Source organism: Eurosta solidaginis, chromosome 3, assembly GCF_040869045.1.
Source record: "Eurosta solidaginis isolate ZX-2024a chromosome 3, ASM4086904v1, whole genome shotgun sequence".
Classification (NCBI taxonomy): domain Eukaryota; kingdom Metazoa; phylum Arthropoda; class Insecta; order Diptera; family Tephritidae; genus Eurosta; species Eurosta solidaginis.
The window spans coordinates 6,958,647-6,981,944 of NC_090321.1; the positions used below are offsets into that span (position 1 = coordinate 6,958,647).

The 23,298-nt window shown below is 37.9% G+C and overlaps 2 protein-coding genes across 3 annotated transcripts; both read right to left on the bottom strand.

Annotated features, from left to right (window-relative positions):
* Nucleotides 1-18,207: 18,207 nt before the first annotated feature.
* On the bottom strand, nt 18,208-20,202 carry LOC137243183 (trypsin-1-like). The gene is made up of 2 exons (XM_067770542.1): nt 19,247-20,202; nt 18,208-19,174 (listed from the first exon to the last, which is right to left on the bottom strand). Exons 1-2 carry the CDS (start codon nt 19,913-19,915, stop codon nt 18,707-18,709), a joined length of 1,137 nt encoding a protein of 378 aa, XP_067626643.1. The 5' UTR covers nt 19,916-20,202; the 3' UTR covers nt 18,208-18,706.
* Nucleotides 20,203-20,359: 157 nt separating this feature from the next.
* On the bottom strand, nt 20,360-22,965 carry LOC137243181 (trypsin-1-like). Of its 2 annotated transcripts, XM_067770541.1 has the most exons (3): nt 21,914-22,965; nt 20,498-20,869; nt 20,360-20,423 (listed from the first exon to the last, which is right to left on the bottom strand). In XM_067770541.1, exons 1-2 carry the CDS (start codon nt 22,826-22,828, stop codon nt 20,543-20,545), a joined length of 1,242 nt encoding a protein of 413 aa, XP_067626642.1. In that variant the 5' UTR covers nt 22,829-22,965; the 3' UTR covers nt 20,360-20,423; nt 20,498-20,542. The 2 variants fall into 2 exon arrangements, with proteins under 2 accessions (XP_067626642.1, XP_067626641.1); XM_067770540.1 differs by having other exon boundaries at nt 20,392-20,869; nt 21,914-22,964.
* Nucleotides 22,966-23,298: the final 333 nt, after the last annotated feature.

Consider the following 23,298-nt stretch of genomic DNA (forward strand, 5'->3'; position numbering starts at 1 on the left):
AAGTGGGAGTGTTCGTCACCCGATTTCGCTAATTGTTATTTAGTAATAGGAGTAACCTGCCTACCAAATTTCATCCTGATATCTTCAACGACTGCCAAATTACAGCTTGCAAAACTTTGAAATTACCTTCTTTTAAAAGTGGGCGGTGCCACGCCCATTGTCCAAAATTTTTCTAATTTTCTATTTTGCGTCATAAGTTCAATGCACCTACCAAGTTTCATCGCTTTATCCATCCTTGGTAATGAATTATCGCACTTTTTCGGTTTTTCGAAATTTTCGATATCGAAAAAGTGGGCGTGGTTGTAGTCCGATTTCGTTCATTTTAAATAGCGATCTGAGATAACTGGCCAGGAACCTACATACCAAATTTCATCATGATACCTCAAAATTTACTCAAGTTATCGTGTTTACAGACGGACGGACGGACGGACGTGGCTAAATGAATTTCTTTTTTCACCCAGATCATTTTGATATTTATTTTTTATATCTATCTCGATTAGTTTATGCCATTACGGATTGCCGTTAGGCGAACAAAGTTGATATACTATGTGAGCTCTGCTCAGCTGAGTAGAAAAAATAAAAAAGGCTAGTAGAAAAGTATATGTGAGTATCATGTAAGGAAGATATTAATTCCTGAAGTGTTGCACTTGTAGTGCTTCCGGAATCATTACTTTTTCACCGCCAACCTGTTCTACATTGCTTTCAACCTACGAGTTAAACATCGCGATGTCCCAGGCGGTGAAAACTATCCCCCGCTGCATTATCTTTTCTATAGTTCGGAACTAGTTAAAATCTAGCTACTATCGAACTAGTTTTTCTTTGGCATTTTATACGTACTTCTGAGCCAGAAGTTTGTACCACGAGTATTTTAATTTACAAAACAGCAAAAAACAAATTTCAAAATACATTTTAGTTAAAAAAAGGTATTAGAAAAATTACAAAAAGTTTAGAAAAAAGGCTGATTTTCGAAGCACTTTTATGGCGCAAAAAATTGTGAAGGATTCCATAAAACTTCTTCTGGTTAAAAAGAAGAACCAAAACAAAATGTTTCCCCGTTATTTTTTTCCTTCTATTGCAAATTTTGTACTCCTTCAAGAAAAATTATAACTTATTAAAAAAATAGGAGTAGTAAAAACACATTTCTCCAACTTTTCTTAAACTGCACCCTTCTTGTGTCAAAAAATTTGTAAATTTTGTTAGTTAGAATTGACTACTACTTTTGGTCTTCCAACTTAGTGTATTAGATTGTATACCAGTGTGCCTCAGTGAACTTCTTATATACACTGACTGTACCCGAGGCCTTACCCCGAAGCAAGGAAATGCACCGAAGCCGAAAGGCACCTTCCAATATATTGTTACACACTCTACAGAGCTTTATATGTCCAGTAAAAACACCAGTGTGAAGGAGAAAATAGCCTTAGTTTATCTTTAAGTTTCAACTGGTGACTTAAAGTCAATATTTGTCCGGAATGTGTCGTTGTTCGCCTCGTTATTGCTTAATTTATCCATAGTTTATGTAAAAAAAATAAAATAAAACAAAGAACGTATTTACTTCGTCTGGCAGGGTTTTCCACGGCTGGATATACAATGAATTCTTCAACTTAGAACTCGATTTCATCTGCCAAAGTGAAGACTCCAGCTTGCAGGACAGAGCGACGGCAATACTGCGTTAAATCTTCTCACAAAAATTTATGCACTCTACATGACATGTAACGGTTCTCATTACCAAAGACATAACCACCATTTTTGGTGTTTAACTGTGTAAAAAAAAGTTCTGTGAGCAAAAAGTCATTACATCCTACCAATAAGAGAAGGCATATCACTATGTCTCTAGCCACCTTCGCCCTACCGACACAGTCAGTTACGCAAAAACGCTGGTATAAAACTTCGGAATCCTTTTTTTTTAATTCTACTTGAAAGAACTTAACCGTTCAGCTGAACAACTGACCCATAAAAATCATAACTTCCAGGTTCAACTCCACATTTAGCAAATTTTAATTCATCGTAATAAAATCAAAGCTTGAAATATTAATAAAACATGACAAGCAACGAATATACTGAAAAGCGAACAATATGCAAAAACGAGTTGTTAAAAACGAAGGGATCCAGTGAAGTTGTGCAAAAAAAACCAAAAAAAAATATTTAAAAAAAAATTATGATTATGAAACTGCAAATGAGTTTCCGATGCTTGAGTACATGCAAAATGCTTGTTCTGATTTAAATTAATTTCTCGACTTCAAACGTATGGAAGTGGTTATGTGTGTATGTGTTTACAGGTATCTAGATATCCTGCTTTTGCATCATAACGTCTCCATGTATTATGTATCTGGTTTATGCATCAATTTTTTGTGCGATATCCAGCTGTGATTTATAAATGCAAAAAAACACATCAGAGCTCAACAATTTTTGCATATCCCACACATGATAAATCGAAATTGTTCAACATATCGCAAACTAATGAGATACTTTTTGTTTTACTTGTTCAGTCAACGACGAGAGTGGTCTTGGAATTGCAAAGGTAGAGAAGAGGTGAGAGGACGCGCCGTTCAATCTGCGCGTGAAGTCATTCATGTCGGTTGCCTGCGGCATTTGAGCATATTTTTAAGTTTCATATTAAATACAAACAACAGGAAATTATCTTAAATCGGGAAATATGCTGATTTGCAAAATAAACATGAATAATCTGATATAATTGAATTTTTTTTTCTCAATTAACTACAAATTTGTTTACGCTTCGATTTTATTCAATGGATCGTTTTAAAGTTTAGCGTATAAAATTGATTTTGGTTTAATAGTTTTTCCGTATATAATGCGATCTAATAGTCGTGTCCAAATTATATGACCAAATGAAATGAAATATGATTACATTACATAGTAGGATCAGGCCTCGTTTATAAAATTATAAATTTTTTTATTTGATTATGATATTAGAGAAAAACTACCAGCAAAAGTTTTAATTATTTCCAAGCGACCTGAAAAGAACGGCCAAATGTCTCATATTCAACTATCTTATATTCTTTATCAACTTCATAACACTGCTATTAAAGCTTTTTCTAGCGCCCCATTCACAATAGTACCAATTCCATGCTTTGAAACGCTGCACAACACTGGACTTCTGGTTGCTTCTAATGTAATTTGATTAACTACGCAGTGTTATTTTCAAGGCTGCTTGCAATACCCTAGAGCTTATATTGATACAATGTTGAACAGCGTAAACACTGCTAATAACGTGCTGGTATGGATCCAATGTCACTGACCACGTGCTGATGAACGCGCCGAAAAATATCCCACACAATTTAGGAAGAAAAGAACATTTTGAATATATGTACTAAATTGTAGGCAGCGTGAACACAGACAACTGCTTTACACAAGTTTGAATAAGTTCAAAGCACGGCACCCGAAAAGCGAGCTGATGGAGAAGCAAAATTCAGAAATATGCCCATGTAAACGTCGTCGTGTGAAAATTTTATAATTTTTCTCTTGTATAAAAAGCAAAGAAAAGCTATAAGTTTTGTTATTAATTATTTTTGATACTTTTCTTTAGCTCAGAAAACAAAAGTGGTTTTCCAGTTTTTTCTTTTGGCTCAGAAAATTTTATTTTCATATGCAAATGTCTTGAGTTTAGAGACTGGTATTGGTATATTTATTCTCTCCTTCACTCCTTTTGAGAAAGAACCTAAATAGGCATAACAATTTTTCGATTTATAACTGTTTTTGACAATTGTATTTAAAATTTAGGACGTATGAGCCAACTGGACCCCAGATTTGAATACATTATTGCGGAAGCTTTCATACATGAGACTCGCTATTCTTTAACAAAAGAGCCTTACATGTGATGAAAGATTGCTTTGAAGCGCGTCCTTTTAAATCACCCAGTAAGAGAGGTTCCTTTGAAAAAGTTTGGAATCTTATAAGCTCCCTGTAAGTTTAATTGTTTACTAAAAAAATGACTTTACACTTGACGTCATATACCTCCAAGCATAATAAGGCCGGGCTTAACTTTCAGTTCGCATCTTGTCCTTCTTTAACATTTTCAACAAATTTGCTGGACAGAACCGCCATGGTTTATGTCGACCTAGAACGGCAATTACAAGTCAGATAAATTTACGCTGAAAAAGCTTTTCATGGCAGAAATACACTCGAAGTGTTTGCCAAACCACTGTCGTGTGGCGACTGCGCAATTAATTCATTTCAATCAGTAGAAGAACTTAGTCTAAGGGTTATTTTAGAAATTTTTTTAAACTAGATTCCACAAAATTCCCCTTGCATTCCTTTTAAAATTTTTCTGTTTAAATTTCTGCAAGCAGTGACTTCTTGCAGGCCGCCGTGGTGTGATGGTAGAGTACTCCGCCATCTAAACCAAAGATCGTGGGAAAAGCACCATAAAAATTTTAGAAACAAGGTTTTTCAATTAGAAGATACATTTTTCTAAGCGAGGTCGCCCCTTGGCAGTTTTTAGCAAGTACTTCTAGTGTATTTCTGACATAAAAAAGCTCTCAGTGAAAACTCATCATGAGATGCCGTTTGGGGTCGGCATAAAAGAAGTAGGTCCTGTCCCGCCAATTTGTAGGAACAATTAAAAGGTGCACGACGCAAATTGGAAGAGAAGCTCGGCTTAAAATCTCTTCGGAGGTTATCGCGCCTTACATTCATTTTTTTCTTAATATTTATATAAGCTAAAATTAATAACAAAAAAAAAAAAAAAAAAATTTGATCTGCCCCCTTGGCAAATGCTATAATAGCAGCCGTAACCGCCTTTTTATGGATACGAACAAAGCGCATGTATCACCGTTTCTTTATGCATAGCGCACCTCCTTTGTCTGCTGTCAAGGACGAGCTAGCGTGGTTTCGGTAACCTAAGAAGTCATTTTTGCTACTTGGTAACAAAAGATCCTGCTTAAATTTATTTTGATATATATTTGCTGTACTTATTTCGAGAAATTATAGAAATTCCGCAAACTAAAACGCTTAGACTGCATTCAAATCACTCATACTCCCTTTGCTGTTGTTGTTGTTGTCACAATTAATAATCGCAGCTTAGCAGCAACTTCGTAAAGGCTGCGCAGAGATATTTTCAACATATATATGTATGTGTGTAAGTAAGTATACATGGAAGCAGGAATTAAAAATTAGAAATCGCTGCCGTCATGGTGTGAGGCACGGCTTATATGAGCCAATCAACCAAACCAACGACGCGTACCGACAACGCGACCAACAAGTAAACCAATATTATGTGGCATATACCTAACCTTTCCAAATATCTAAAATGGTAGTCTTACCGCTTGCTACTGTGCCACATCGAGTATTTAATAACAATAAATTTGAAGATTTTTGCAGCAATGCGACGTAATGAGCTGAAAATTAAGCCGATCACATTTGACAATTCACTTGATATGCGAACAAATCTGTGCACTTATGTGGAGTAGATATGTAAATGTATTTGTGACACATACAAGTGTTTACACAGCTGAAAATTCTAGAGTTCCCAAACGGTTGCTGTAGTAGTCGCAAGGAGTACGATGTGTGGGAATTGTATGTGCCTGCAATTTGTCAGTAAAAACAGAAAATAAAGTTTTAGGAAAAATGGGACTATTAAACTTCACAGTAGTCTGCTTCTTACTCTACACACTGATTCCAACGTTTCTTCAATTATTTGAGGCACCCTTGGTAGCACTCTGAAGTTAGCCAGTTTAGCACAAAGGATACAGCTTTTTAGATCTCCTGTATGCCGTCATGATAAGTTCCATTGAGGTGCGACTTCACCCCTTGGGGAATAGGAAAGTCACAGGCAGCAATATCGATACTATAGGGTGGGTCTTTGGAATTCAGTAGCAAAATTTGTTGATGGGTATCTTCCCTTGCATACATAAATTACCTTATTTTTACTAAATTAAATACGGCTTAGCTGAAATAAGTCACTATGAGCGTAAAAACCTACAAAAAATAGAATTTTTGTGAACACATATGGCCTTAGATGCACCATATTAATGTGGGAAGCATAGTTGGACATAGTGCACTAATTTTGATTTCAATACTACCTATTATCGAAAGTGTCGCTAGTTTCATGAGTTGGTATTTGTTTGGAAAAGTTTTTTGTTTAGTATTAACTTATGTTGAATACTTAAATTTCAAACTCCCATTCTCCTCTTTCCCACTCCTTTCACCAAATTCCTCCCCTATAACTTTTTCTCCCCTTTTTCTTTCTTCCAAAGATCTTGTGTTTACGCCCTGGGAAAAGAAATATCAAAATTTTAGAAACAAGTTTTTTCATTGGAAGAAAATTTTTCTAAGCGGGGTAGCCCCTCGGTAGTGTTTGGCAAGCACTCCGAGTGTATTTCTGCCATGAAAAGCTCTTAGTGACAACTCATCTGCCTTACAGATGCCGTTCGGAGTCGGCAAAAAAAAAAAAGAAGTAGGTCCTGTCCCGCCAATTTGTAGGAAAAATAAAAGGAGCACGACGCAAATCGGAAGCGAAGCCCGGCCAAAAATTTCTTCGGAGTTTATCGTCCCTTACATTTATTTTTTAAATTCTTATTAACTTTAAACTTTACATTGCACTATGCCCAACTATGGCTCTGCGTAGTCGTGTTAATATTCGTACCAGTTAATGCTACAAAATACAAATTGATTCGAAGCACATGCAAACGGTTGGTTGACTCTCAACGCATTATTTACAAGGAATTAGAGAGGATTATGATTCTAGAAAACATACATATTTACATAAGCATAAGTAGATGTAAATAACTGTACGTCTAAGCATATTTGCATATTTTACTTTAGCATATGGATGGGAATTTGGAATAGCATTAAATTAAAACGGTAAATGAAAATACATATTTTAGGCTTATTGTTAACTCGAGTACGGCAGCATATTCGATGAACCTTTTTAATGGGAACCAGAATTTCAAAACAAAATGAGTAAGAATGTTTAGATTACTGGCAGGTTCATAAACATTAAACATTACAGTGACTGAATGTGTGCAGAGGGCTGAACTGGTTTGGCACTGAAGTTTTGCTTAAGCCAGTACCTCTTAAAGAGCAGTTGACAACAAATTCCTATATCTTGTACATTGAAGCCTTTGAATTACTTTTGAGTAATATTGGGTCATCCCACAATCTTTTCGGCGCGCAGAGATCTAACTAAAAAGAAACTGAGTCACAAACAAATGACTTACGGCAACAGGAGCTCACGAGCACATAAAATAGGTACGACTATCTCCAGATGCGCCCACGCGCCATCAAAAATCCGCAGCAATCAAGTGCTAACAATCAAATACTTATAATGACCGGAGTTTATGTTAGCTCTATATCTTAGCAAAAACAACAAATGTGACAAGTTGCACGGATACTGCATTAAGTTGCAGGCAAGCTAAAACCAAAACAGCTGCGCGTGTCATTGCGCTAAGATGAGGGGAGGCAAACGTACGATCAACACAGAGGGAGTGCACAAAGCACAGAAGACAGACATCCAGAGATTGGTATAGCGCGATATAGATAAGTCGACATACATATGTACCTGCGAACTATTTAGACTACTTTAGGATTGCAGTGGACCCTGTATTAAATGCGACAGTTGAAGCAATAACATAAACAATAATAAAGTGTTGAAAAATACAACAAACATCTATAACATTGGAAAAAACAACAAAAGAGTTTCAAGCAACTTCTGTTGCTCTTGTGAAGCTTTTTTGTTGTTTAGCGCGTGTAATCTGCGATGTGTTCGTCTTCAGTCCTTTGGTAAATTAGACATTTTTATAAGTTTTTTATTGCTTTTCAACTTTTTTAGAGCATTTTTGATATTTTAGTGCTATATGCCTGTTCTTTGGCTCTGTTTTTGTTGCTTTAGCTTAATGGTATTTAATAAGGTAGTCTCTTTAATATAAATAGATAGATCTATTTAAAACAAGTAAGGAAGGCTAAGTTCGGGTGTAACCGAACATTACATACTCAGCTGAGAGCTTTGGAGACAAAATAAGGGAAAATCACCATTTAGGAAAATGAAACTAGGGTAACCCTGGAATGTGTTTGTATGACATGGGTATCAAATGGGAGATATTAAAGAGGAGGTATTTTAAAACGGAATGGGCCATAGTTCTATAGGTGGACGCCATTTCGGGATATTACCATAAAAGTGGACCAGGGGTGACTCTGGAATGTGTGTGTACGATATGGATATCAAATTAAAGGCATTTATGAGGGTTTTAAAAGGGAGTGGCCCTTAGTTGTATATGTGAAGGCGTTTTCGAGATGTCGACCAAAATGTGGACCAGGGTGACCCAGAACATCATCTGTTGGGTACCGCTAATTTATTTATATATGTAATACCACGAACAGTATTCCTGCCAAAATTCCAAGGGTTTTTGATTTCGCCCTGCATTACTTTTTGATTTCCTTCTACTTAATATGGTAGGTGTCACACCCATTTTACAAAACTTTTTCTTAACTTATATTTTGCGTCAATAAACCAATCCAATTACCATGTTTCATCCCTTTTTTACATATTTGATATACAATTATGGCATTTTTTTCATTTTTCGTAATTTTCGATATCGGAAAAGTGGGCGTGGTCATAGGCGGATTTCGGCCATATTATATACCAAGGTAAAGTGACTTCAGATAAGTACGTGAACTAAGTTTAGTTAAGATATATCGTTTTTTGCGTAAGTTATCGTGTTAACGGCCGAGCGGAAGGACAGGCGGTCGACTGTGTATAAAAACTGGGCGTGGCTTCAACCGATTTCGCCCATTTTCACAGAAAACAATTACCGTCATAGAATCTGTGACCCTACTAAATTTCACAAGGATTGGTGAATTTTTGTTCGACTTATGGCATTAAAAGTATTCTAGACGAATTAAATGAAAAAGGGCGTAACCACGCCCATTTTGAAATTTTCTTTTATTTTTGTATTTTGTTGCACCATATCATTACTGGAGTTGAATGTTGGCATAATTTACTTATGTACTGTAAAGATATCCAATTTTTTGTTAAAATTTGACTTAAAAAAAAATTTTTTTTTAAGTGGGGGTGTTCATCATCCGATTTTACTAATTTTTATTTTGCACACAAATAGTAATAGGAGTAACGTCTCTGCCAAATTTCATTATGATATCTTCAACGACTGCCAAATTACAGCTTGAAAAACTTTTAAATTACCTTCTTTTAAAAGTGGTCGGTGCCACGCCCATTGTCCAAAATTTTACCAATTTTCAATTTTGCGTCATAAGATCAACGCACTTACCAAGTTTCCTCGCTTTATCTGTCTTTGGTAATGAACTATCGCACTTTTTCGGTTTTTCAAAATTTTCGATATCGAAAAACTGGGCGTGGTTGCAGTCCGATTTCGTTCATTTTAAATAGCGGTCTGAGATGAGCGCCCAGGAACCCACATACCAAATTTCATCAAGATACCTCAAAATTTACTCAAGTTATCGTGTTTACGGAGGGACATGGCTAAATGAATTTCTTTTTTCGCCCAAATCATTTTGATATATAGAAGTCTATATCTATCTCGATTAGTTTATGCCGTTACGGATTGCCGTTATGCGAACAAAGTTAATATACTCGGTGAGCTCTACTCAGCTGAGTATAACAAGTAAGAAAGTGTAAGCTCGGGTGCAACCGAACCTTACATACCCAGCTCTGCACTTGAAACGCTGTTGTTGTTGGCTTTATGTGGTTGATATGGTTCTACTCTGAACTCATTTTCATTCAAAAGAAACAAAAAGGATACAGGGGCTACCACTAATGAACGTGAGCGGGTAACAATTCAGTTGTAACTATGAAAAAAATGTTTATGCCAAATTTCGTTCGGATTGGGAGATTTTTGTTCCAATTATGGCACTGAAAGTATTTTGGAAAGAGTAACAAAAAAGTGGAGGGACACGCCCATTTTCACAATTTGTTTAAGTTTTGTTTTTAGGATACGACTACTCAGGTAGAATATTGCAAACTTTGTTAAGGTTAGACCTTTAGGAAGAGTGGGCGTGGTCTTTAACCGATTTTGATTATCTTCACTCAGTCTTTAAAATTTGGTAAGGATTTCCGAATTTCAATGTTATATCTTTAACGGCTTTTTAAACTTCCAAATTTTCCTCTTCTAAATATGGGTGGTGCCACGGCCATAGTCCAACATTTTTTGGAATTTTTGCTTTGCTTAGCGGTATTCGTTTTTGAAGTAACTAATTTTTTTCCAAGTTTTAAAAATTTTCGGTACCGAAAAAGTGGGCGTGGTTATCGTCCGATTTCGTTCATTTTCAATACCAATATATTGTGGGTCCCGATAAGCCCATATACCGAATTTGGTGAAGATACCTCAATATATGCTCAAGTTACCGTGTTAAGGGCCGACAGACGGCCGGACGGACATGGCTTAATCAAATGTTATTTCGGTACTGAGGATTTTGATATATGGAAGTCTGTATCTATCTCGATGTCGTCATACCTGTAAAACCAACCATTATCCAAACAAAGTTATAATACCCTGTGTACAAATACAGTAGACTGGGATGGTCTCCATACAAAAAAAAAAAAAAACGGAGTTTCTAATGTCCGCCCCTAAATTTGAAGATTATGTTGAGAGGGTTTCGGAAGGTTTTTTTAATTTTTTTTGATCCTTCGAAATACAGCCAAAAAGGTTTTTTCGTTGTAACTTAGTTATTTCACGTCCGATTTTTAAAATTGATATGCCATTATTTTGGCCTCGAGAAGATTCAAATTTCCGTTTAATGTCCTTTTAAGCTATGAATTCGTTTTCACATGATTAGGTCAGCTCACAAAAAATAAGTGAGTCAAACCTGTTGTTTCGTATTTATAATAATAACACTATGCGACAAAATGAACTTTTTATCTGGGTATTGGACAAATCCACTTTTTCGTAGAGACTGAGGCTTAAGTAAACAAAGTACTATCTCCGTGTTTCGAACTCAGCCTACAAAAAACAGATATCGGCTTACGAAGTTCGATGTTCGAAATTCTACATTTCGAAATTTTATTTTATTTTTTTGTTAACGCGTTCAGCAAATTGAATAAGTAAAAATGTGGGCGTGGTCCGCCCTTTTCCCTTATTAGAAGGGCTGGATTCTTTTTTTGAGAAATTTAGTATAACAGCTGTTATACGAGGTGAAAAGTCAGACTCTGACTTCTGACGGACATTAGCAACTTTTTTTCGACCCAGTCTAAAGTACAGCTTAGTATCAAAAAAGGCGCCCTAGTTTAGGCATCAAAGCTTAGCAGGAACTCAGTACTATTAAAGTAGATTCCACGAAAAACCCTTTCCGGACCTCGCACCACTTTTATGATGATCGTCATACCTAACAGCCAATGTATCAATGTATCACCCCAAAAAAGAGTCAGCATGGAATACAAGGGGTTAATTATTCCTCAGGCGAGGCTCTGGCTACCCCAAGTTGCTCATGAACCTCGGGGAGGGAAGTCTATGTGGCCTGGTAAGTTCAATTTGGTCCTCAATGGTGTTTTTTTAGGAATGTACCGGATCTATATTCCGCGAAGTACCATTTATATCGATAACACACCCAAATCCTTCGGGGAATGTCTTTCTTAGTACAACGGTCATAAGAATAGAGTCCCCTATTATGATAACTGCCCATCAACAGCAGTATAGGGCAACTGAAACGTTATCTGTCCAATTATCTAAATTAGATTTGCGTGACAACTTGCTGCCAGATAATCGCCAGTTACTTAACAATGCCAGGCAGCCTCAGCGCTACTGCCTCAATAGAGGGTGTTCTGAATTCAGGAATCTTTTAACTCTGCATAAAAAACGAGCTCTGTTGAAGCCCTGTAAAATGTTCCACGGTATATTCAGAAACGTTCCGCGGCAAGAATCGCTAGGTCATCGGCATAAACCACCTCTTGCGGCGCGGTCAAACTTAAGGTCCTGAAGCATATCTTTCATTACCATGACCCTTTATCTGAGATGTAAATTTCTCTTCAGTCCGTCGATATAGTTCTTCCACTCGACATTGTTAGAGGCGCTTTCCATATTAAGGAAATACCCAGCACAAATTCTTTCCTAAAATGCTATCATTACTATTCCTGCTTGTGTTGATTATGTTTTGAATATATGAGCACCAAAATTTCCAGATGAGTAGAAAAGGAAATACCGTAAGAAAATGGAATTGAGGAAATCAGGCCTTTCACAACCCACTATTTCTATGTATTCTCCTTTATGGTTGTAAAGGTTTTGTGCTGACAAAATCTATCTAAGACCCTCTCTTCCCAGCTCTTAGATTCACTTATATTGGTACGCGAAGTTTTAACCAATGCAAAATGAAAAAGTCCTCAATAGCAATTGAGCAAACTCCATTGGAACCAGAATTGCTGGTACATCAAAGTTAAATATTTTCAATATAAATAATTTCACTTCACTTCATTTAACACAATTGCGCCAAAGCAATTTCGATCAAATCGACTATATAAATAATGTTGGTGCATTTAGTAAATCGACAGCTCACTGCCACGCCTCGCCACAGGAAAGTAGAGTAAAATTTGTCACCAACTGACGTGTGCGCGTCTTGCGACCACCAACCGGAGCAATTTCGAAAAACTCATAACATATCAGAGCGCATAATGAAAACAACAATAACAACAACAACCAAAAGTGGCTATATGGTAACTAAACCAACAACCTCAATTTACAAAACAGAAGCCTATAAATTCCAATCAAAAAGACGATTTGATGTCCACTAAACAACATACTTAAATACTAAATAAATAAAAAGAGAAAACAAAGCGAAATGAGTATAAAAAATAAAATACACTAAAATAAATGAAATGTCAATGAAGAAGGAGCAATGCGTTTTAGCTGACATGAGGACCATTTGTGAGTGTAAACAAGTTAGGAAACCTTGTTTGGCCGTGTGGATATTTTGGTGGCTTTTAACGAGACAATGGTCATAAAAATATGCGACAAATGCGCAATGAAGTGTAGGAATGTTGAAGAAAATACAAAACAAAACAGCTGCTGAATCAACAACAATGGTAACAAAATTTGTTGGTGGTGGAGCGAATACCAATGAAGTAGGCCGTGTGTATGACTCTGGTGGTGCTCGTAAAAGCGTTTCCAATAAATTACAACAATTTAAAAAGCAATCAAAAACAATTTGACAAAATCGTTGGTAGTTGATTGAAGTGGAATTCGAAATGAAAAAAAAAAAAAAATGAATAAAAAAGAAACTGAACTACACAATTTTGGAAAACATTAAGTTAACTCCAGCTCAACAAAGCGTGGCAGTCATTCCTGCTTTGCGTTAGCATAAACCTGACGAAAGCATCACGTGATAGCGAATCGTCTTATCTGAAGCCTAGTATTTTCGAAGACCTCGAAGCGATTCCTCGCAATCCTTACAGAACCGATGGTGCTGCTTAACGTCATTTTACTAAAACCCATATTCTTTGCTAGGACGGACATATCAGCGTATAGGCAACTAAAGGTTGATAAGAAGTCCATACCATCTGCGTGTAGATTTTCTTGTTACCAGAAGCAAAGCTTAAGTATTTATATTAGATCCTAATATCAGATTGACCAGGTGGGATCGCCTTTCTTGTGCATTGGACAGAGCACACCTAAATTCCAACATAGAGGAACACGCTCATCCAACCATATTTTACAAAGTAGTTAATGCATACTCTATACAAACACTTTGCCTCCGTTTTTAAACAGCTCGGTTGGCAGCCTTTTGTTACTCGACGCTTGGTGATGTGTGGAGGAGTACAGAATCTACACCGTAGCATAATGTGGGAACAATGTATAAGGTTGTGTTGGTACGAGCGAAATCATTCAACTAATCAGTTAGTATAAACTGAGGCAGAAAAACAAACGATGATATACAAAAAAATAAAGTGAAACTATAAAGCAAAAGAAGATAATGTAAGAAGATGACGCCTTGTGGCGTCACGTGCTTTTCAATTAGGCCTAGTCAGTGATAGCAGTTGTAGGAAGTGCGTGCTAGAGGAGGATGAGAACGAGCACGTACTGCGTTAATGTCCTGCGCCTGCAAGGCAGTTATTATGGGTGGCACAGATATCATATCTAGAAGCAACAAGTAGCATAGATCCTGGAAAGCTTCTTGTATATGCCAAAAGGGCGGATATATTTATATCATAGGTCCTGACAACGTTTTTTAATTTGGCCGTTAAATAAACTTCTGGTAGCACTATGAGCTCATTCAGTCTATGTAAGGTCCTCACTGGCTGGTCAACCTAACCTAAAGAAGATGAAACAGAAGAAGATACGGTAAAAAATAACACTTTATTTACAATATCGATAATAATATGGAGAATGACATAAGTTACCGATTTGTTATACATTTTTTTTGGACGCTTTTTGAGGCTATTATTGACTTGTTGTCGAAATTTATCGATTATTTATCGAAAATGATATCAGTTTGTTATGGAAAATTTATCATTTTGGTATTAAAAGTTATAGACTCGTTATCGGAGTGTTACCAATAAGATATAGTCTATTAACGAAAATTTATCGACGTGTTGTCAAAAAATTATTGAATTGTTCTCGAAAAACTCTCATTTTTGTCATCGGTATTTGGTCAAATTGTTATCGAAAATGTACCGATTTGTTATAAAATAAATATCAACTTATTACGGAAAATTCTTTGATTTGGTTTCTAAAAATTATCGATCTCTTCTGTTCGTGTTATCGATTTTTCGTAGATAAGTTGTCGTTTTGATATCAGAAAAATATTCATTTGTTATTTTTAAGTAACTGTTTTTGTTATGGGTGTGTTATCGAAAAGTTATCGTTTTATTATCGGAGCGTTACTAATTTGATATCGGTTTGTTATCGACGACTCACCGATTTGTTTTGAAACATATACCGATAAAGCTTCAAAATAAAATCGATGACACATCTTTAATCCTTTAATTACAAACCGATAACAGACCAATAAAAAGCCGATTACTCGAAGATAACTTCTTCTAACTATTTGATAAAAAGACGATTATAAATAAAAAAACTTGTCGGTGTCGGTTTTTACCGAAAAGAAGCCGATGGAACAATTACCAAACAGCCTAAAATTATTCGTTACTGGTAAAGTTAACTCTAGGTGAGATCTGTTTTATTTAGAAAAAATAGTTTTCTAGACCTGATTGTTTACACATCGAACTTCATGATTTGGTACTCACGCCTTTTTCTATTAAATAATTTAGCCATTACAGGATTATTAGTACTTATTCCTAAAAGCCAACATGTTAAGCTTCTCAAGTGCACACCGCTCGAACCCATGTCTCTTTCTGCTGACTTAGACTTCCCTCTTTGCGTCCTGTAACGCAGCGTGTTCCTCTATGCATCGTCGAATCAGTAGCTTCTCAGTACTTGCTCTAGTCACATGATGTCGAAAGTTCCGGTACGTAGTTCCAAGATAGCTTCCACACAACCTGTTAGGGAATATTAAAATGGCTTATGAAATGTTTCACAAAGGCAACGGCTGCCCTGTAAGCTAGTACGGATATAATTTATAAACCCAACAAATTTTTGTTTCCATCTAGAATTGTGAAGTCATTATTTTTATGGAATTTTCAAAAAGTAAGTACACGACACATTTTGTCTAGATGCAAAAACAAACCAATTCAAAATCCATAAACCTGACATCTAAAATATCTCAAGTACATTACGCACAAGCACTTAAATGGGCAATTTATTGCGCTATTGATCGACTGCATTGAAGTTCAAGATCTCGACAAGCTGCTGACTGATTTTGACAAGCTCCTATACCATATTACCATTGCTTACCAGCGTCCTAACATCCAAGCTGATGACTACACTACTCTTCCCTTTTCATATTATATTATTGGTATGAATGCGTATTTTTTGGTATCGTTTAGTCAATTTCATTATTTTCCATTTTCTCGCACCTACACACTCGCCCACGCGATTAACAAAATTGATTTGACAGCTGATAATGCCAACAGCCAAAGCAGAAAGCTTTCAAATAAGTAGAGAAAAAAGTTCTAAATTTTAATATCTTGTATTTGTAATCCCAAATGTAATTTCCTTTGCCGTTAAATTGAAAATCAAATCAAAAATTTTAAGCCACAAATAATCGGCTTTTGAGTTGTTGCTTATTTGCGTTAGCCTGCATAGACTCGTATTTCTAGAGAGAAACAGCGTTGCGTCTGTAAAGAGCTCACGCGCGGATTGACAGCTGCCATAAATCGATCGTCACCTCGAAGACGCGCGCACCAGCATATGCGGATCGGCCAAAGGTGTGATCAGCTTTCTGGTTTTTTTGTTAGAAAACTATTTGTGTGTAGATTATGATGGTGCAAGCAGGAGGCGTAAGTTGCTTATGTACTTACGTGAAGGTGCACAAACATTTAGTGGGTGTCTGTAAGCTTTCTGATGCAGCTAAAGTGATTTGTATGAAAATTATGAAAATGAGGTTTAGAAAAAAGAATATTTTATGGAAGATGGTAATGTTTTGCTATAAATCAAATAAATTAATATCAAAGGTGTGAAATATGGGACTTAAATGAAATAACTCGAACTTTTGGCCTGACGGTGTGACCGCGTGACGACTTCTGACTTCATAGGTTTCTAGCGAGGCTGCAAAATAAACTGGTACTATGAGGAATGTCGCACTGCCTTGGAATAAAAGAACGATACCTATGGGCCACGCTGTTTCGGAGTGCAGCAAAGCGCGGTATATTGAAGAGTTATAGTGCCGTCGCAAAGAAAAAACCTGAGGACGAAAGGCGCGAGTGCGAGGATGCTGGCTGATAGAAATAGGTCCCGAAAACTCTGCAAAAAAAAATAAGGCGGATTACGGAAGCTTCACAAACCAGGGCAGATGCCTGTAGAAATAATAATGGTGACCTGGTAACCGTCGTATAGAGTGTACTTAAGTTGTAGAGGTAACTTTTATCCTTATAGCTACCTAGCTAGGGAGATGAAACAAGCCCATACCCTAATCGATGATGCCAAAAACCACGCTACGGTACCCGAATATGACGAAGGGAGAGGGCAATCTTCCGGGTAAAAAAAAACAAGCAACCGAACTACTCGACAATGGAGGCGAAAAGTTGGTAAAAAACATGCAACAACTACTATGCAAAATACGTTCGGATGAGCGCATGCCTACAAATTGGAATTTAAGTGTGCTCTGCCCATTCTGCAAGAAAGATCACCCAACAAACCGCACCAATTACTGCGGAACCAACCTGCTTAATATTGCGGTATATGGTTTAATAGTGGGTACGAGGTTTTAGTTGTATGTGCGAAAGACTAATTTCACCTTGTCAGTCTGGCTTCAGACTTTGTAAATCTAGTGTCGACCAAATCTTCACAAAGCGCCAGATACTGAGGAGGACACACGATACAATTTTTGACTGTCGTCGATTGAAGAGTTAATTCCACCTCGAAGAGCAAAAATCACACTCTTTAAATCGCTTATCATACCCACCTAGAAATCTGCGCCCGACGGAATACTTGGCGTATGTACCGAGGGGTAAATGGTACTCTGATGGTACGAGGTATAGTGCAATTAAAGCCCCACACAGACTTTGAGGCTTTCGATGCTTCCTTCTCGTAAAAACAAAAAAAAAAAAACAAAAAAAAAAAAAACAAAAAAAAAAGCCTACCTAGGAACCATGAACGGTGTCTAGAGAATGCGAGATGTCTCTTGGAGTCTTCGAGAGAAAAGTTGTCCGAAAGATTTGTGGTCCCGTATGTGATACCGACGGCGTGTATCGAAGAGCTTTATGTAGATATGAAGATAGTGCAGCAAACTTTGCTGGCTATTTCATATTTCCGAATAGCCGAAGATACTTCGACCAAGAAAGTATTATGTGTCGACTACAGGGTTTGTAAGCAGAGGAAGGGCAGACATCCACTAAAAGGCAGGTGGAGGAAGATATAGCCTCCGTTGGTGCTAACAAAACGGTCAAAATCGCTGAAGATGGCACCGTGAAAAACCAATCCGAAAGAATTTTCACAGATTTTGCTTAAACTCGGTCCTGGGTTTTAACAATATGAATGTGTCTTCATGGAATGCTCTCGTATACTAATGAATCATCCCTTAATGTGCTTAATAAATGCAACTCCTCTTTTACCAATCTTACAGTCTAGGCTTGTTGAAACAACAAATTTCCCTTCCGGGGAAAGATCTATGTTGAAATTTTTGAATGAACGTGCCGACCAGGTGGAAACAAATACAGTTAAAAGAGCAACGCTATCGGATGAATATATATAATTTTTATTTTGAATAAATAATTTTTTAATTTAAAATAAATTAACTTTCCAACTTTACTTAGTGCTACCCTGAAGGTATTCATTTTTGAGACTCCTTTAGCGAAACAATTTTTTTTACTTTCATCTTCCATACCAACAGGCATTTTTCACATTTCCCTCTCTTGACCGCTCTATTTAAATGTTACAAGTTCCGGGCGTCTAGAACTCGTGCTTGAAGTTACTTTGTTCTCTTGGATTTTGTATAAGTGATACTCTTAAGATTACTCTTTAATTTCATATGCATAGGTGTTCGTCAGATACTGGCTAACAGAGCTCCGTTCAGTATTTTCGTATTCTCATTTTATTACCACAAACTCCCTTATTCTATACATAGATTTATTCCAAACTCTTAGCCTGCTTACACACGCCAACTTTGTGCTCTGTGACTTTCCTTTCTCTCTGTTTACTTCGTCTATAGTTTCCTACACCTCGCATTTTACACCTTAAAATATCAGCTCAGCTGTAGCATTACTGCTGGCAGCTACTACTGATTCCGTAGAACTATTTTCCACACTCGCACCACCAGTCGTACTCTCTGTGCTACTTGCTACACTAACTTGTCCATCACTACCACCGCCATTTTCGCTACCGCTACCACCTGGTGATATAGCAGGCTGACATTTGCAAGCATCACGTGTGCGCTCCTCAATCCAATCCAAATATTGCGTGACGCGCGTATAAACACCCGGCGCATTAGGACGTGCGCATCCTTCACCCCAAGACACAATGCCAGCTAAATGATAGCTCCCAGTTGCATTATTACCAACATGTAATGGACCACCGCTATCACCTTGACAAGAGTCTTTACCACCTTCAGGATAACCAGCACATAACATATTGTCTGTGATACGATCAGCGCCATATTTACTTTTGCGGCAGTCTTCCTGTGACATAACAGGAACTTGTACCTCCTGATTAAGAATGAAAAGCGAGGATGAAGATTAAAAGTAGATTGACTAAAACGTTCACAATTTATAACTCACCTGCAAACTATCTGCTATATAGCCACCTTCTTTAACTGAACCCCAACCAGTAACCACAGCTATCTCACCCTCATATGTCTTACCCGCTTCGGCGAGGCATACAGGTTTTAGCGGCTCGCTTAACTTAACCGGTTTAGTAAAACGCAATAAAGCGATATCGTTATCTATATTTCTGCTACTATAATCTTCGTGTACTATAATTGTGTCCAGCTGGCGATCGATTGTGCTCACACGCCCATCGGTGCGATTGTGTGAAAGTAAACGCACAGACACAACACGTCTATTAAAACCACGCACACAATGCGCTGCCGTTAGCACATATTGATCATTAATCAGCGAACCGCCACAATAGAAGTCACCACTTCGCAGCAGCATTGCCATCCAAGGATATTCATGCAATTCGGTTTCCATGCCGCCAACTATGCGATGGAAAGTGTTTATGGTGCCACATTTGCATGCGGCACAATCGCGTGGTGGTGCAGTCGGTAATGTGTAAGCGGGCTTCGATGTTGTGGTGGGTGGGCGAAATATTGCCGCAATCCAACCGATGAAATCATCCTGACGCAAGGATGTTTGAGTTGGTGCTGGTGACTCCTCCACGGACGCGAACTCAGCCGGTGAGCTTAGTGTGACGAAGAACGCGAGTAGCAATAGATACCTGTGAGCCATAACATTTGCTTATAAACTGTAGTGAGTTTTCAAGTTTCGAATTATGAACTGTTTAGCTGCAGCACATTGCAGCAACTGATTGTTGCACCAGCATGTAATGAACCTACAACTTAACTTAGCTGAAAATTGTTCCACTTAAGCAACTCGTTCAGCTGGTTGAGTAACCAATAACCTATGATAGTCGCCCAAATCTTCATTCAGCCGCATTTCCAAACAACTTTCCCAAATAAAACCGGCAGAAGTTGTGCTTAATTGATATGCAAGTTGGGTGTAGTAGGCCACCTCGTTAAGCTATGACGGTCACGTAAAAAAAGCAACAACAAAAACAAGAAATAAAAAAAGGAGCGACCTCCATACAATCCATGCACGTCGAACAATTACAGTAACAACGCTTTCAATAAAAATAAAATTCGTCACTGCAAAGAAAGTTCCACAACTGGTCAGCAGCCAATTAGAGCTCGCGTCTCCTTCGCTCATTCAATATTTGCAATTTAATATGCACAAAAGGCTTTGTTAAATTTATTAAATGAAATAAATAAAAGTAAATAAATAAAGTGAGTGCAAAAACTAGCCTAAACTTACAAACAAATAAACGAACTCAATCACGTCATGTTTATCTTCCGCATCCTAAAATCTCTTTATTTTCTTCGTCTCCGAGTGACATAGGCAGGCATTTCTTGTCGCAGCCTTAATCCATGTTCCATAGCGGTTGACGCGCGCATAAACTCCTGGAAACCCTGCTTTGGCACATCCTTCGCCCCATGAAACAATACCAGCGAGTTGATGTTCTCTGGTACCTGGCGCTACAACATGCAGTGGACCACCACTATCACCCTGACAAGAGTCTTTCTTGCCTTCGTCGAAGCCCGCACACAGCATGTTGTCTGTAATGCGTGTCGGGCCGTAGCGTGATTTTCGGCAGTCGTCCAGTGACATGATGGGTACTTGGACTTCCTGTAAATGATACAAACAAAAATTTTTATAAAATTATTGACTTCTCTCTTTTAAATCTAAAAATGAGGCGAGACTGTCACGCACTTGGTCTATCTTTAACAGCTTAACCAATGTCAGCACAAAGATTAAGCGGATGGCGGTTGTATCCAACAAGTGCTACGATAAGTTCCTCATCAAATATGTTCTGATTAAATGCTCGGAATCATAGATCTTTTCTAGAGAAAATATAATGACTCCTGTTGTATTCGAAAGAAACCTTTTCCAAAAGATGAGCTGTATGGGCTTTATGCAGCCATGTGCATCGTAAAATGTGTGAAAGCACGAAGGCTTCGACAGTTTTCCTTTCGGCACCCGTCTTCGAAAACAAAGGAAGAAAGTGTCCTCACCTGAGTTGGGAAAGGCAAATCGTAAAACAGCGATGGGTGGCACGATTTGTTATACAATGGCAAAACCTCGACTCATACAGTTACCTCCTTCTGCAATAATAAGTAACTGTACTTCGGTATCTATATTTCCAAGTCTATGCAATATTTATCCAAATGCCACCTACTCTTTGGGAGCTGAGTAGTAAGCTACACTTTTGAAAGTTTACATTAGCCTTACGGAGTTCATAAGAAAAAATCTTGTGCATTCCTTAGATCCCAGATGGTTATAACTAAAATAACTCGAGAAATCAAATCTGTTAACCAAAGCTAAGGCTACATCGGTAAATGTAGAAGAATTCTTTAACTTTTTCTTTAAAGCAGTACTGACATGCTGGGAGTGGCAGTAAGATTGATAGTGAGGGTGAGTGTGGTAGAGAGATTAATGGAATGAGGGATGGACAAGAATAAGATGGATAAATGCTGAATTAAATAGAAGATAGTGGGATAGAATGTGAAGATGGAAAGCGAGGCTTACTAGCTTAATGTAGACAAATCAAATTTCGGTCGGCACACAGTATGTGGGGAGCGCTAGCTTTTGTTATAAATCTCTGGCACTAACATGAGATTTTAACTGTTATACCAAGCCCCACCGTTTCTTTAAGCTATCAAAAATGCTCACCTGCAACGTATCCGCTGTGGGCCCACCGACCTTAATAGCACCCCAGCCCGTAACAATAGCCGTTTCACCCTCAAAAGACTTTCCTGGCGTTGGCATACAAACTGGATGTAAGAGCTCCGTCAGCTCCACAGGTTTATCCAATTGCATAATAGCAATATCATTATCGTAAGTGCGTGGATTATATTTTGGATGCGTCATTATATTCATAACATTACGATCAATCTTTAAGAAGTTTGACATTTTACGATCGTGCTCCAGTAGGCGCGCGCTAATGCGTTCTTTGCGAAAACCATAAACGCAATGTGAGGCCGTTACAAGAAACTGATCATTGATTAGGGAGGCAGCACAGTAAAAACGTCCACCATACAATAACATAGCCATCCATGGATACTGATGCACCTCTGTCTCTTGTCCGCCAACAATACGTTTTTGTATATTAGCTAAGCCACAATAACATTCCGAGCAATTACGTGGAGGATCGAGCACGATTGGGGGTTGAGCTGTGGTGGTGGTGGTGGTCATTATGCTAGGCTCCACTGTTGGTGTTGTACTTGGCGCTGCTGCAGTGGAGCTTAATGGTGGCGCTGCAGTTATTGGTTCCGCAGTAGTGCTTACCACCGATGTTGGGATAGCTGTAGTTGGTTGCGGCTGTAGTGGAGACGGCGTAGTACTTGTTAGGTTTTCAAGTCCAGTTACGTTTGTCGAAACAGCCAAACCACCTAAGAATGGAGGACGGTTTGGTAATAGCGAGATCACCCATTCCACAAAAGTGTTTTGTGATTGGCGCAGCAATGGAGTTGGTTCAGTGCTCAAACGCAAAACTTTCACCAGGTAAGTTGCTTCTGTGGTGGATGCGTAAGAAGCTAATACAGCGTTTACTATTAGTAAGACGCATGCAAGATTTTTGTCATGCATTTTACACTTTGTCTTAACAGTTTTTTTTGAATATAATATTTCGCACTTTTTCACTTGCAAACTTTAGCACAAAAACTTTTCTGCTGTGCCACAAGACGCGCGCATTTCTTCACGACCGAATGTTAACTGACCGTGGTGTGTCTCATTAGCGTGCGCTGTAGCTGTTGTGTGTCATCATTTCACTGGCCCTGTGGGACGCATTTGCGCAAGCGTTGCAGCTACGTGAATATCACAGCAGGTTGATAAATGCGCCACTCCTCTTTTGCGAATTGTTTTGCTAATTCGTTCGTAAGCGGCGGGAGGCGTGTGGGGTTGATGGTGCTGGCGCGCAAGCGTCTTTATAACGTGCTAAACGAGTAGCTCAACATTTTTTGAGTTGTGCGCTTATCAAACTCATACATGTAGACAATTTGGGTCTATGCTAGTGCTGTATCAATTTATTAGCCAGTCTAAAATAAATTAAAGAGCTG